The sequence below is a fragment of the Podarcis tiliguerta genome, assembly GCF_965153285.1.
Source record: "Podarcis tiliguerta genome assembly, chromosome: 4".
NCBI classification, from domain to species: domain Eukaryota; kingdom Metazoa; phylum Chordata; class Lepidosauria; order Squamata; family Lacertidae; genus Podarcis; species Podarcis tiliguerta.
The window spans coordinates 27,914,007-27,930,249 of record NC_139537.1 but is presented as its reverse complement, the minus strand read 5'-3'; the positions used below and the strand labels follow the sequence as shown (position 1 = coordinate 27,930,249).

General features: G+C 42.7%; 1 protein-coding gene across 4 annotated transcripts in view; it reads left to right on the top strand.

The window, feature by feature from the left end:
- The window catches only part of DCLK1 (doublecortin like kinase 1), a 203,352-nt gene that overhangs the window by 13,073 nt on the left and 174,036 nt on the right, over positions 1-16,243 (top strand). For all 4 annotated transcript variants that reach the window (XM_083437123.1, XM_083437122.1, XM_083437124.1 and 1 more), the window contains exon 3: positions 5,583-5,929. In XM_083437123.1, the coding sequence (XP_083293249.1) occupies positions 5,583-5,929 (347 nt within the window). The remainder of the gene's footprint in view (positions 1-5,582; positions 5,930-16,243) is intronic.

Here is a 16,243-nt window from a genome sequence, read left to right as displayed (position 1 = left end):
ATCAGTTCCCTGTACTCCTTAGTCATGCAAGAGATACTTCACATATTTGGCTAGAGATATTAACTTAACTGAGGCTAATGTGACCCCTTTAGCAGCTCTTCTTTCTGAAGAACCCCACTTTACAGATATAAAAGCACATATTTGAAAGGGACCCACAGATGATATCCAGATTACACCCCCCCCCCAAAAAAAAGAATCCTATGATGGTATATTCCTGGAGTGTGCAGAAATAGCCACAGTTGGAATGGCAGCTGTACCCAAGGCATTTTAGTGCTGCCCAAGACATTTTGGAGCCTGAGGCAAACCACAAAATGGTGTCCTCCTGCCTGCTTGGGAAGAAGGGGTAAATGAAGATCTATATCAGGAACAAGGGGGAATTAAGATCTGAATTTTTGTAAACTGCTTTGAGGGTTTCTCATTTCCCCCCTTTTCCAATCAAGTGGGGTATAAATTTTATGAAATAAAATCAGGATCTGTTGCTCCTATGGGTTCTGCCGCTTGTCACCACACCTTGCCTCATGGGTGGGCTGGCCCTGGCTGCACCAGTTCAAGTAACATATGCATTAGGCCAATATCTGAATGCTATGCTGAAGTGAAGCTTAAGAGAGGCCCCTTTTATTGTGCCTTGAAACTATTTGGTTTTGCAAGTTCCCATTTTGCAGGCTGAGCAGTGTTGTTAAAGATAATAGGTCCTGGCATTAGAGGATTTGTCATAAGTGATGTTATAGGCATTATCCAGGAAGTGTATAACCGTATTCTAAATTTTCCCAGCTGTTATAATATGTTGATAGGTTGAATGCTGGGAAACTGTGCCATCTTTGACATTGATTTTAAAGAAGGGTAATCTGGATCCCGTGCAACAAATGTGAAATAGCTATTCATTTGTAAATTTTGAAAGGTCCTTTATATTCTTCTGGCTGTTATAACGAGGTCTAGCGCATTATTTGATCTGGTTGACTCCTTAGGTTAAGAGAGAGCTTCTTATTCTGAGCAGCCAAACTCTTGTATTAAATATGTTCCAGTTGCTGCTCTTACTTGGGTGGGAACTATCCTCCTTGCTTGTTCCCCAAGGAAACCTTTTGATTGACAGAAAATATAATAGATGCGAAGCAAAGAGGACAAAAAAAAAAAAACTTCTTTAGAGAGCAGAAAGGAGTGATGTTCCATTAAATATTGATCAATGGAGCAGTCTAAGGGCTGCCACATCATTGCTGTATAAAAAGCACAAGAGACCACTGAAATCTTTCTAATGGTATCCGATTCCTTCCAAACAACAGTGAACCTATTGGACAGCTACTTAGAGATACCGCTGAAACGGTTTGGAAGTGTGTGCTCTTCCATGGTTGGTGAGCATGCCCCACTGTTAGTCCCATAGATGTAATTATTAATTAATGGTTCTCGGGAGAGTGCTGTTGCAGGTGTTCAGAGTTATTTTTTCCTTTAACCTAGACAGACTGGCTGAATGTTGAGTCGGAAACAATAAGCAGCATCTCTTGATGGCTGCACTCTATGCTAATGGCAACCCACTGTGGGGGGTGGGGGGGGGAAGCAACCTCTTGTAATAAAATTCCAGTCTCTGCTCACTGAAGAATAAGAATTCCAACTTTAAAAAGACAATTGAACTTGTCAGTCAAATGAATACCAAATTTAAGGGAGTGAATACACTTAGCGGGAGATCTTAATGCTGCATGAATGGACTTCCCCTTCTCTCCACCCAAAATCTGGTCTGCAGGACTGCAAGGGGAAGGAGAATCCACTCCACCAATGCTGTCTGTTCTGCCAGCAAGCAGATGCCATTGGACTTCACCATTAATAATTTGATCTCAAACATGAAAACATGAAAAATAGCAAGCCCAGTATGTTCTGAGGCTACAGCTTGTGTCCGAACATTATTAGTAAGCTCATTCTTTCTATTGGGTGAATTTTCTGCTGTGATGTATCTTTATCTTATTTGTATGTCTCTTGTGAGTGAAAGGTAGATAGAGTCTTCTAAATCTCTACGAGCTATTAATATTCTAATCAAAACATGACACTTGATTAGCAACTGTTAAATGGTTTGTTTGTTTCCTCCCACCTTGGGAGAATCTTCTGTGCAACAGTTGACTAGTAGTACAATTATTCAGCCTACTTTCTTGCCAGACTTTTCTTATCAATTGAGATTTTTCTTCTCCTGCGTTGTCATTTAGATGACAGGTTATTTTTGCTTTGATATCTAGCAGACCTTGCTTGGAAGTGAAGCATTTACATGCTGCAAAATATGACTCGTATAGTTTGCTCCTAGGCACAATTCAAAGTGACATTGATGATTTCTGAATGCCCTAAACAACTCGGGTCCTGCATACCTTAGGGGAAAACACTACTTACGTGAGCCCTTTAAAACTGACAGGGGATGGCCTACTGGAAACATCATCCATGTGTCAGTTAAGATCAGGAAGGGATGTGCAATGAAGCATTCTTAGTGATGGCTCTAAAAATTATGGAAGTTCTTCCCAAGGGAGACCCATTGACTGTCTTTTAGCCAATGCTTTACAGAAGGACTAGCTTCCAGTTAGACTCAGTTTCTGGTGTGGCTTTTATCTGTTTGCTTTAGAGGTGGTGGCTGCCTCAGCATAGGGGACCAAACCAGCACTTGATACCAGTGGAACCACAGTAGAATTAGACTGTAAGAACCCTCACTAGTTTAAATAACTGCACAAACCTAATGGGGGTAATTTGTTGATTCAAAATATATTGGCACTCCTTTTTTAGTGGCTTTTGAATACTGCCGTTGGGTCACTTCAACAATGCTAACTAGGCTGTTCCAAAAAGTATTTCCGTCTTTCAGACCTACAGTGGTACCTCGGGTTACAAACCTCGGGTTTCACACACTTCGGGTTACAGACTCCGCTAACCCGGAAGTAGTACCTTGGGTTAAGAACTTTACCTCAGGATGAGAAGAGAAATCGCACACCAGTGGCGTGGCGATAGCGGGAGGCCCCATTAGCTAAACTGGTACCTCAGGTTAAGAACGGTTTCAGGTTAAGAATGGACCTCCGGAAGGAATTAAGTTCATAACCAGAGGTACCACTGTATTTGCCAGTGACCAGTAAAAAATAAAGAAAAAGAAAGAAAGAACTGTCTGATGATGCATAAAATATAATGGGTCAAAATGAGTTCTCCTCCCCTGCACCAGTACACTAAAAGTATTGGTAGAGCACTTTTAAGAAAGCACTACTGACAAAAACAAGAAAAGACATTTCCAAATCAATGAAATCCGTGGGTGACTCATTTTGCATACAAAGAAGGGAGCACTTATGTAGTTTTTGACCTTGTGGCAATTGAATTGTTGGGGCTAAAAATGCTGGATAGAGACACAGATAAAAGAGAATATGTCCTGTTTGATCATTCTTGGATCATTACTACAGTTCATCGCTTGGCCTTCATGTTGTTCAAGGCTTTCACCAGAATAAACTGGATATTAAAAGGAGCTTAACATTGCCTTCCAAAAATAGAGCTCTCTATTAGAACTAAAAAATTTAGGGGGGAAGTTTTCTGTCAATCCTATATTAATTAGAAAAGTATTTCCCGCTGGTAAGGTTTATTTTGCTTGCCGTATGTTTTCTGGTATTTCTGTGGTAGGGTTTGGAAGAGATACCAATGCTGTCGCACTGCAATATTGAAACTCTTGGATCTAGTGTGGTGTAGAGAGGCTGAGTGGGTGGACTTGGGCCAGCTCCTGCCTAACCTACCTCACAGGATTGTTGTGGGGTTTAAATGAGAAGGGAGAGAATTATTTATGCCACCTTGAGCTCCTTGAAGAAAAAGATGGGATAGAAATGCAACAAATAAATAATAACTAATAATTAGAAAATTATTCATGGGAGCCAGCTCCTAAACATTAACAACTTACACCATTGCTTCAACAGGAAGGTGTGTGCAAGAGTATGTTACCATTATAAAATATGTATTATTGTTTATCTTTGCATATATTAGGACAGACACTAAAAAACAAACAAGCCCAAGGCAGCAGTGCCTTCTGTTTGTTCATACTACTCTTTATTTAGCTTAAGACTTGGCTTGTAGCGCTTTCCTTTCTCTCCTTTAAAATCAGTTTTATATTTTAAGAGTAACAATTAAAGGAACCAATTATGGCTTCTCAGATAACATTGGCTGCATTCACACAACATGATAAGCTGTGGTTTATGTTATGGTTTTATATACTACTTTTTGTCCCAAAGACCCCCCCTGCCCCAAAGCGATGACTGATAAATGCAAGTCAATCGAAACAATATAAAATAGCAAAACCACAAAATACCCACCCAATCGCACTAGATGTATGTTTGTGAGGTGCGCTCATGTTTTCACCATAGGCACAGTGCATCCCACCTCCTAGCACAATGGTTTTGCCAAGAACTTGTAGATCACTCTACGTTCACTCCTCCCTGCAAGTAGATCACTCCCACATTACTTCTCCCTGCTAGTGAATGGGAACAGCAAAACATGACAGTTGGCTTACCATTAAATGTAAACTGGAGATTGTCTTTTGTTCTGCTCCAAAGCAAACCATGTTTGGTAAGCCAAGAACAAACATTGACTTCAGATTGTAGTTAATTTAGAGCAAAACGAAGCATAATCCCTGGTTTGGATATGGTACTCAGTTAAGGATCATAGCTCGTTGCTTCTAATGGAAAATAGTTAAGGCAGGAGTGATCTGCTTGTTCACAGCAAGCCATTAACTATGGCATGTGAACACAGCCAATGTGTTTAATATTGAAGGTTGCATATTTGCATGGCTATTCCATAACTGCATCTTCTAGAGAAGGTTTCCAGGGGCTTATAGTTCTCTCCCAGACATTCTCTTCCTGAAATCTTAGAGTTCCTCAGATTCTGGAGTGTATGTGGTAGATGCTCCTCATTTTCTTATTCAAAACCTCTAGGCATTTTGAAACAATTCTTTCTTTCTTTCTTTCTTTCTTTCTTTCTTTCTTTCTTTCTTTCTTATTGAATTTATAAACCCCCCATACCTGGAGGTCTCAGGACGGTTCACAGAACAATCAGGGTGGTTTATTTATTTATTATAAAAAGGAAATGCCTCTGAGACATAGGAAGTAGTAGTTGTTAGAAAAACACTGGGGCCTAATTTGAATAGTAGAATGTCTGGCATCTGGTGGCTTTTCTGTTGTGCTTCGGAATCAACCCCTCCCTTTGTATGTTCAGTTAAGTTTCGTTAGAGAGACCAACTGTCATTTTTTGCTTCTTGCCTCATATTGTTGTTTTAGTTTCTCTCAGACAGTATGTTATTGTGTTACAATTTTCTTTATTATTAAAGCTTTGTTTGACATATATGTGAGCTGCTTCCTTTGCTGAAAGAAAAGAAACTGCTGAAGAATGGTGGAATATCCTAAACTGTGTAAATGAGGGGATATTCCCACTCTGGCAGGAGGATTGATTTTATTAATCACCCCACCCTCTGCAACAGTTGTATGTCTACATCTTCTGCTTAGGTTGTCATAAGTAAAATGGAGAGTGCTCACTCGAAAAGACGTAAATGTCGCAATAGGAAATGACATTTGAGCTAATGATCTGCACCTTCTTTTTCTTAGGAGAGAGCTATGTGTGTGGTTCGATAGAGCCCTTCAAGAAGCTGGAGTACACAAAGAATGTAAATCCCAATTGGTCAGTGAATGTGAAAACCACCTCCGCTGCCCGCACAGTGGCCTCTCTTGCCTCGGCCAAAGGAAGCCCTTCAGACCAGAAGGAGAACAAGGATTTCATTAGGCCTAAACTGGTCACAATCATCAGGAGTGGTGTGAAGCCCCGTAAAGCAGTCCGGATTCTGCTTAACAAGAAGACAGCGCATTCATTTGAGCAGGTTCTCACTGATATCACTGATGCCATCAAGCTGGATTCCGGAGTAGTTAAGCGCCTGTACACACTGGATGGGAAACAGGTAAGAAAATAGCTTAAGCTACCTTATTAAACAACAACAACAACCTCACAAAATCTAGCTAGATCTGGTGGCTCTTTTGATGAAAACTCCCTTTCCTCTGGCCAAAGATCTTGCAACCTTGATGTAATAAGGACCTGAGCCATATTTAACACCTTGCAAAATTCTATACCTCACAAAGTAGTTATTTTTAACTTTAGTCTTTAAATTTAGTTACAGTTATTTTCAGAATTCAGATACATAAATAACAAAATATTACATTTCTAAAGCATACAATTTTATACCTTGTTATAAAAAAATCAAATTATAAAACATGTTGATGTGTTTTTAAGTTTAAAACAATAAAAAATAGCAATACTCAGCTGAATTTAATTAGTGAATTACTATTTTAATGTGTGTGTGTGTGTTATACAATGCAATAAAAGCTCAACATATTTCAAGAACTGCTTAAGCGGCAACCATAAAATATTTTCTCAAGTGTTTTATGCTGTATTATGTCATCTACAAGACAACTGCCAGTATAGACATTATCACCAGTATGAATGTTACTGCTATTTGGGGGAAAGTCCCCCTGCTACCTCTTGTACTGGGCTCGTTTTCATTCTACAGTTCTGAACATGTTTGCCTTTCCTTTCTTCAGCTGTGCCATATTCCCAGGTAGGGAAAAATGTAGTTCTCTCTCTCTCTCTCTCTCTCTCTCTCTCACACACACACACACACGAATATTCCTGTAGTACAGAAAGATCCTAGAGGCAGACTTGGGAGTAAGGACTGAATCAACTGCTGAGCATTGTCTCTTTGATTGGTTGGGGCTCCATGCTTCAGTCCACAACAGACTTTTCACTTGGGATAACAGGAAATGTAGACTGTTGGTAGGGAAGGGAATGGTTCCCCTCTGCCTTTTTTGTTTTGGGCTTGTACCGAGATTTTAGATACAGTGGTACCCCGCAAGACGAATGCCTCGCAAGACGAAAAACTCGCTAGACGGAAGGGTTTTCCGTTTTCTGAGTTGCTTCGCAAGACGGATTTCCCTATGGGCTTGCTTCGCAAGACGAAACGTCTTGCGCCTTTTTTTTTTTTAAACCGCCAATGCATTCCTATGGGAAACCGTCAATAATAATAATAATAATATCTTTATTGTCATTGCCCCCTTCGGGGACAACGAAATTACTTGGCTGCTCCATAAAAACACTAATTAAAAAATATAGTAAAATACAGCAAGGGAGATTAGATGACTTTCAAAGTCCGGGCTTCCCATTCAGGGCCGAGATCACTCTGGAGAAGAAGCTGTTCTTAAGATGGCTCGTTGTTGTCTTCATCGTCCTGTATCTCCGTCCTGACGGCAAGAGCTCGAAGAGACAGTGACCAGGATGCGATGGATCTTTTACTATGTCCAGTGCCTTCCTATGGCACCTTGCGGCATAAATCTGCTCTAAGGTGGAGAGTGGGCAGCCAACAATGCTCTCTGCTGCCTTAACAACCCTGCGCAACCCCATCCTGTCCTGGGTAGTACAGCTTCCGTACCACACACATAAGCCATAAGTAAGCACGCTCTCAATGGCAGAGTGATAGAAGGCAAGCAGCAGTTTCTGCGGAAGATGGTTTTTCCTTAGTATTCTCAAAAAATACAGTCTCTGCTGCGCCTTCTTCACAAGCCCCCTTGTGTTGACACTCCAGGACAGATCCTCTTGTAGTTCAATGCCCAAAAATCTGAACGTTGTTACCCTCTCCACACAGACCCCATCAATCAAAAGTGGCTGGACATTGCTCTTCTGTCTCCTAAAGTCCACCACAATACACGTTGGTGCTTCGCAAGACGAAAAAATGCCAGGGCAGACACAGTGTCATGAAACATATTAGCCACTCTAGGGTGGAATTCAACTAAGTTTAACTCAGAATAGACCCATTGCAATTAATAAACCTAACTCAGTCATGTTCATTGATTTCAGTGGGTCTATTCTGAGTAAAATTTAGTTGGATCTTTGGCTGAAAGGGTGGGATACAAATTTAATAGTTTGCTGATATCAGAACAAATGTCAGTTCCTCGCTTTAGACCTTCACCTGCTAGTATATGCAGTGCTGGATTTATAAGGTTTTCTCTCTCCTCATTGAGCATTAATGAGTTGCAGGTTACTGAAAAGCTCTCTGCCTAATATGAGTTGGAAATTCCATATGTAATAATATGATAATTATGACTGTTGTGTGAGGGTTGTCTTTGTCCCATCTGCTATTGGTTTGGTTTGTCAGATATATTATGAATAACTGGCATGGGGGCTGAGGACCAATCCAAGCACATTGCCTGCCCCCAATGTGGAGACCACAAAAAAATAACAATTCTGCATGGCAGTGCCCCAGAACAGCCTAGTGTTGTGAAGTGGCAACAATCAACAACATGACCAAAGCACGAAACTCTCAGGAGAAATTGCTATCAGAGGTCTTTGACCTAGAAGCAACCCCACCCGCAAGAGTTTCATAGATGAAGGGGTTGTGCTGATTTGCTTCTGATATGGATTCCAGGACTCCACTCAACTGAAATGGCAAATTCCAGTTCTTTATTATCCTAACTTAATTGAGATTTAGATAGCTGCAGCAACTGACTTAGGGATGCAGGTGGCGCTGTGGGTAAAACCTCAGTGCCTAGGACTTGCCGAACGTATGGTCGGCGGTTCGAATCCCCGCGGCGGGGTGAGCTCCTGTCGTTCGGTCCCAGCTCCTGCCCACCTAGCAGTTCGAAAGCACCCCTAAGTGCAAGTAGATAAATAGGGACCGCTTTATAGCGGGAAGGTAAACGGCGTTTCCATGTGCTGCGCTGGTGCTGGCTCTCCAGCTGCGGCTTATTCACGCTGGCCACGTGACCCGGAAGTGTCTTCGGACGGCGCCGGCTCACTGCCTCTAGAGCGAGATGAGCACGCAACCCTAGAGTCGGACACAACTGGCCCATATGGGCAGGGGTACCTTTAACTTTACCTTTAGCAACTGACTTACTAAATGTCTAAAAATAAAATTGACACGCATCTATTTTCTACTTCAAAAGTTCAAACACAACTATTCACCCACGTGGATGCATCCCATGCTGGTCCCTTCCAACTCTGTGATTCTATGATGGTCAGTGGTTAGCGCTAAACCAGCAGGGAACTCCAAGAGCTTCCTGCAATGTTCTCCATAACCTGCACTGGGATTTCTGCAGCATTTCCCATCAACTCCAGCATAAGCACTGTGATTATGGCCCCAATTGCCTAATGACCGTGCATTGGAAGTAGTCTGCATTTTCTCATTTCTCACCGAGGGAGAACTAACTAGAGTTTATTTGCAGACAAGACAGCAGGCTTCAGTAATTCCAAGGGGATGACTTTGGATCAATGTGGTGACTGCATTTGATTTGTAAGAGCTTTGGAAACTTTGTGTCTACTTGAGCTGCTGCAAGACAATTCTCCTGATGCATGTCTTCCTTTCTTGCTAATTGTATTCTGTTGAAGTGGCTGGGTCTGCTGCCTAACCTTAGCAGGCAAGGGAGGTGGGAGTGTTGTACCCCTTTGTCTTGAACGGAGACCACTATGTCTGGTGAGTAAACAAAGCTGCTTAGCAAGCAGAAACATCACTCAGCGATTTTGCACTCAGCGGGAATAACCTGTTGGTCAGCTCTGCGTGTGTGTATGTGTGTATAAGGGAAGCCATTGATTTCCATCTGACTTAAGCAATTGATGTTCCATTTACATTGCCAGAGCCCCTTTCTTCTTGGTGGCATTTGAAGTAGAAGGATGGATTTATTTACTTTTTTGTCACTTGCTAAGTTCCTTGCTGAGTGTGATTAAAGGGAGGAAATCCATGGTAAATCCAAAAGTTTGTTCCGCTTGTGCTTGTGGATAAATTCCCATCTGTGGCTCTTGCAGGGCATCCAGAAAATTCCAAATTCCCTGCTCTGAGTGGCTAAGCCTTAATTGGAGATTTCTTAGATCGGACTTTAAAAACCTTAAAGCCTTATTGACTGGAAAATGTAATTTTGTTTTTTGAGGATCAGAGGATAAAGCTCTTCCAGTACAATCAATCTCCTTGTGAAACAGAGATTTGAGTGAAAACTTTTCAGTTTAAGTATTGAAATATTGCCACCCCTCTTTGCTGCAGGTCACATGGAAGTCAGTGTAACCTTTTATTGCCCAGTTCCAATCTTACTGAGAACAACATACTCACCCCACCTCTCTCCCCAGGCTATACTTTCAACAGTATGATATTCTTAAATTTTCCAACTTTGCTGAAGTGTTATTGGCTAACCTGTGTTTGACCTTGTTCTGTGCCTCTCTCACGTGCTCATGAGATTCCACTAGGCTATCTTGGTGGAATCTAAGGGTTCAGGAGTAGTTGGTAAGATTATGTGAACAAATACACCATTAACGGCTTCCACAATCCATGTGGAGGTGTGTTTGGTGACACCTTTGTTATATGTCATCATATGCTGAAGACACACCTCTTTACCTGGCCTGATACCACACACACACACACACACACACACACAACTCCCCACTTATGTGGAGGGTTATGTTCTGGCGTCCTGTGTGTATAAGTGAAAATCACGTAAGTGGGGAGCATCCTTTAAATGTCCTCTCTGCCACTCTCTCTCCAATCCAGATAAAAAAATACTGTACCAAAAAGATCCACAACTGGAATTGAATCTTTGGGGCTGGCTGGCTGGCAGTAACCTGCCCTGGGACCTCCTTATATTTATCATATCCAGTCTTTTCCCCTAACTGGGATTTCACCACACTGTGAAGGGTAGTTAAGAAATCAATCAATCAATCAATCACTCACTCACTCAAACAAACAATCATAACTGTAAGTAGTAGTCATGGATATATTGGGTCAACAGGATGCAACTAGCATTTCTTCTGATACACATTCTGATTTGCTGTATGTTTTATCTTCTCTAGTTAGGTCTATGGAGCCCACATTAGGGAGACTCTGAGGGGAAAAACATTGGCAGCAGTGTCAGTGTTGATGGGCCCCTTCCATTTGTGAGCCCTGGTGCATTTGCCCCCAGTACAGTGATACCTCAGGTTACATACGCTTCAGGTTACATACGCTTCAGGTTACAGACTCCGCTAACCCAGTAATAGTGCTTCAGGTTAAGAACTTTGCTTCAGGATGAGAACAGAAATCGTGCTTTGGCAGTGTGGCGGCAGCAGGAGGCCCCATTAGCTAAAGTGGTGCTTCAGGTTAAGAACAGCTTCAGGTTAAGAACGGACCTCCGGAACGAATTGAGTACTTCACCTGAGGTACCACTGTACTTCCCCTTAAAACGGGCCTGCTCCAATATTAATAAAAGGAGATGAGTTCTAAATTACACTTTTTCATATTTGCTCTAAAACTAATGTGTGGTATGAGATCTTTTGTATCTGTGCATTCCCTTCCCCCACCTACATAATTTATTTCGATTGTCCTGGTCTTTGGCTAAACTTATTGATTGAATTTATTATGATTTATTTTTTTTAACATATGGTACATATCCCCCCCCCCCCCGGTTTGCTTCTACTACAGAACCCCACAAAGCCTCTTTGAAGGTTAATGCATTTGCTACAGGGATATTTTTCCTCCTTGATGAAATTTTGGCTTCTGAGACTTTTAATCAGGATTTTCAGCGGGAACAAGTCCTTGAAGTTCAGATACTGGAGGAAATATTCCTTGAGGACTGTGGTTTTACAGTAGCCCACAGTCCTTCATGCACAGGAAAAAGGGCATAAAGAGGGAGTATGAAATTGGCTGGGAGGGGGAAGTTCACAACTATGGAGAATGTGGCAGAAGGTCACAGCATTTTCAAGACTGGTGGAGGAGGATAAGACTTTGAAAGCAGAGTTCACTATAAACTCCTTAGAGTGAGTTGGGCTTCCCAACTCTCTCTCTTGATATGGAGGATTTGCTCTTTCTCTGTTAAGTGCTGCATCTTGGAAGCTTCAAGTATTCAAAATTCCTTTAAGGCTTTAGGGCTTAACGATATAAGGATATTTACTCATCAAGTGAGAGTCAAACCTCAGTTTGAACCATTCTTAATTATCTTTTGACTTGGGTTAAGCAATCATTTTTCTTAAAGCTGATAGACTGGAAGGACCCAGAGGAAAATAATGGACCAGTAAGTCAAGTCTTTGATTAAAAGGATAGAAGGCACCATTGATCACTTTACAAACACATCTGGCCAAGATACTCACCGCAGAAATAGCAGGCCTCTCTTAAATGTGGGCTCATTCCATTTATGTGATCTCTAGGTGCAATAGCAATGTCCTTATTTCTTTCTGTCACCAGTCAATCATTCAAGTTATTGGCTGTCCTTCAGGGCCAGGGTAGCATATAACTGAAGATCAATATAAGAAATAAAACTCAGAATAAACACGGTACAAAAATCGTAAAAGCATCAGCCATAAAATCAGTAGCATTGACAACATCCAGCAGAGAGCCATCAGATGATAAATTTAAACCAGCTGCAAAACGTAATGGAATGTCTGATCAAATAAAGGGCTGTGTCCATTGTTCTCTGGCAGCTGGCGTGAGTCCTCTTATACTACTGGATGTGCAACAGAAGAATCCAACACAACATTTGTGCTAGCAGAAACTCGTTGTGCAACCGGCTGTGCAGTCTATTGCACAAAGAAGTTATCAGCAACCTGTGTATGTGTTCTCTTGTTCCATAATGTTCCACTGGAGCAAATTAATTCACCCGTGGAACAAGAAGACCACTAAGTGACTCTATCTTAGTGCTATTCTGGATACAACCCAAAGTTTCTACCCAGCTTCAGAAGGACACTGATGCTGGTGCCAGAGGAGTTTTTCCACAGAGATCATTCTGTATGTGACATATTGTGATTGAGAGAGCCCTCTCCCTGATTGCTATCCTTCAGATGGTAGGGTGATATGGAAGACCCTTCTTTGCTCTCTAACTTCAGGTGGTAGGGTGACACGCAGGAAAGCCGCTGAACAATGCAGTGTACAAGTAGGCTGCGATGGTAGCAGCCTTCATGATTCATTGAAGGGTGGTGGTGGGCCTACATAGACAAATAAATGAAAATAACTAAGTCCTAGGCCAGTAGTGGAACCTTTTTCAGATGGAGAGTCTCACTTCCTTTGGGGGGAATCTTTCAGGAGCTACATGCCAGTGGTTGATAGGGCTAGAGGCAAGTGGGTGGATAAGTGGATGTGACTTTAATATAAACCAGAGGTTTATACACACACCACTCTCCGCTCAGGCAAGCCAGTGGCATGCTCATAGTTAAGCATGCCACATTCCAGCCAGATAAAAGTCCTGAAAGAGAGTGTGGAGCGGAATTGACCTGGCACAGGGCATGGCCCAGCAAGAGTCCTGAAGGTGTGAGAAAGAGCCCTGAAAGACCACATTTAACCCCTGGACCTTAGGTTCCCCACCCTTGTCGTAAGCCATTCGGGTCTTTGAAGATTACAGCCAGCACAATTAAAACAATCTTGCCTGATTTACTTGCCTTGAATACTGGTGAAATATGCTCCTTATTCCAACTGAAAATACAGTTGCTAGGTTACTAATGGAGGGTTTGAGAAATCTTCAGGGGCAGTGTCATGTAAATATATTGCAGTGGTCCAATCAAGAAGTTACGAGGCATGGGAAACTCTGTCCCTTGCCGCGACCCAGTATCCAGCAGTGATCTGAATGCAGAGTTGGCAGCCGCAGGAGCATCCGGTGGGAAGCCAGGTCAGGGTCAGGGCTGAGAGCTGAATGCAGAAGATAGGGCGACCATTGTGCCTGAGGAGCTTGAACAAGAACTTCCAGAAGAACCTACCAGGCCCTATGGGCCCACAGCCTGAACCCTCATGGACACCTTTCCCTGAGTCTGAAGAACAAAACACCTCCCACTACACATCACTAGTCCAGCAGTCCTGGGAGTGCACCAGAAGGGAGGCTATGGAACAAGGAGGAGAACCTGCCTTCAGGGCAGAGGGTTGGACCTTTAAGGCTCTGAAGTTCTTTCAAGGGAGTAGAGCCTGGAGGAAGTAGTCTGGACGCAGAGACATAAAATGCTCCCAACCCCCTTTGAGAAAATGGCTCACTTGGAGCTGTCCATGGTTCTGCAGCTTCCTTGTGAGCTTGCAGCATCGTATCAGCACATGGCAGCCATATTCAGGACATATTCAGCAGGTCTCCAGCAACAGTAAGTGGACAGTTGCTTTAGAACACAGCACCGGATGACCAGTGTATTTGCAAGGAGACTATTCCTTTTAGAAGCAAATCTATAGCTGTAGCTGTTACTTCCATTCCTTGAAGTTTAGTATGCAGACTATCTGTCAGCTAGGTAAGTATTCTGTTGAGTTTACTGTCCTGTGTAGCTAGACTATTACAGTTCACTTGCTGGGGAAGAAATACGCGTGTAATATTTTATGTGTCTCTCGGGATCATTCACAGGAGCCAGCATCTGACTGGAAAATGTAATGTTAATTGGCACAGAGACTGTAAGATACTGTTCTTAATCATGTTTGCAGCTTTTTAATAGCCCATAGTTAGTTTTCAGAGCAATTTATTCTTTTAAAAAAAGAAATAATGCCACTTTTTGGAGAGGGAATGATTTTTCCAAGTGATATATAATACATGTAAGTTTTCTTTAAAAAAATAATAATAGAAAACATGCAGCCTGCCTTTTGGCTAAAGGGGTCTCTGTAGAAAACTGGTCAAAATAGACCTTAAACTTGACAGAACAGCTACAGAATTGAATCAATAGTCAAATACCCTTTGCAACAAGAGTCTTGATTAATTAGAAAAAGCAGGCATGGGTGCATGCCATAATACTGGGACTGTGATGGAAAAGGTCTTACTTCTAAACCTAACCTCTATACCACATGGCACCTAAATCAGAGCCTCCCTGGCCATTTAGGGCTTTGAATGGCCTCAGAAATGAAGTGTCAGCTGGTGTAGCTGGTTCAGAACAGACAATACTTGTGTGGACACGATCCCACCAAGGGGCAAGCAGTAGGATTTTGTACCAGCTGAAGTTTCTGAAGCGTTTTCAGATATCACTACACACATCACCAGTGCATAAATGACAGTGTCTGGGTCTCACTCTTCCAGACGTAGGTGTTATTGAATCCAATAACAGCTGCAGCATGGGCATCCAGGAATAACGGGACTTCCCAGTGTTTTGCTCTGCCTCTCCCATGTACGACTAGCTGCCTTTTGGACAGAAGTCATGGGTGTGTCCTCAATGCAATGAACTCCTGCCTCTCTGAAAACAAGTTTGTTCCCTTGAGACCAAGGTAACAGACCTAGAAAAGCTAGGAGAGGCAGAGGGGTTTGTGGACGAGGCCTTTGGGGATGTTGTAATGGTGTCCCACTCCCAAATCTATTTTTATGTTATCAGTCTTGTGTCCTATAGCACCCCTAAACTGTAAATCTCATCTGGACAAATGCAGTCTTGTCCACAATGGAGGTTTTGTTCCATGTTGTATAGCTGTAATCAACACTGGACCTTGAACTATAATAAGGTAAAGGTAAAGGTACCCCTGCCCGTACGGGCCAGTCTTGCCAGACTCTAGGGTTGTGCGCTCATCTCACTCTAAAGGCCGGGAGCCAGCGCTGTCTGAAGACACTTCCGGGTCACGTGGCCAGCGTGACATCGCTGCTCTGGCAAGCCAGCGCAGCACACGGAACGCCGTTTACCTTCCCGCTGGTAAGCGGTCCCTATTTATCTACTTGCACCCGGGGGTGCTTTTGAGCTGCTAGGTTGGCAGGCGCTGGGACCGAACGACGGGAGCGCACCCCGCCGCGGGGATTCGAACCGCCGACCTTTCGATTGGCAAGTCCTAGGCGCTGAGGCTTTAACCCACAGCGGCACCCACGTCCCTTCTTGAACTATAATAAAGGCTACTTAATCTGGGAAATGCCTATCATCTTCAGGAGAAACATTGTAACCCAGTGGTAGAGCATGTAGAAGTTTTTGGACCCTTGCACCCCCAGGTAAGGCTGGGAGAGACCCCTGTCTGAAACCCCAGAAAGCTATTGTCAGTCAGTGCAAACAATACAGAGCTGCATGGCCCAATAGTCTGCCTCTGGGTAAGGCAGCGCGGTCCTATGTTCCCATTTCTCAACATTGGTAGAAATGTTTAGTCAGCTCCAAAGCATGAAAACTCAAATGTATGTGATTTGTTCTCCCCTGGAGGGTTATATTCCCAGCGTCAGCAGGAGTTTATGGCTTGGACATGCTTGTTGAAAGCAATCTGACATGGTAATTGCTAAGAGATGGAGGTCAATTAAAAGACAATTTTACTTTGTCAGCTTGATATTGCTGCTTTTACCAACTTGCCTGAAGTCTGAACTTT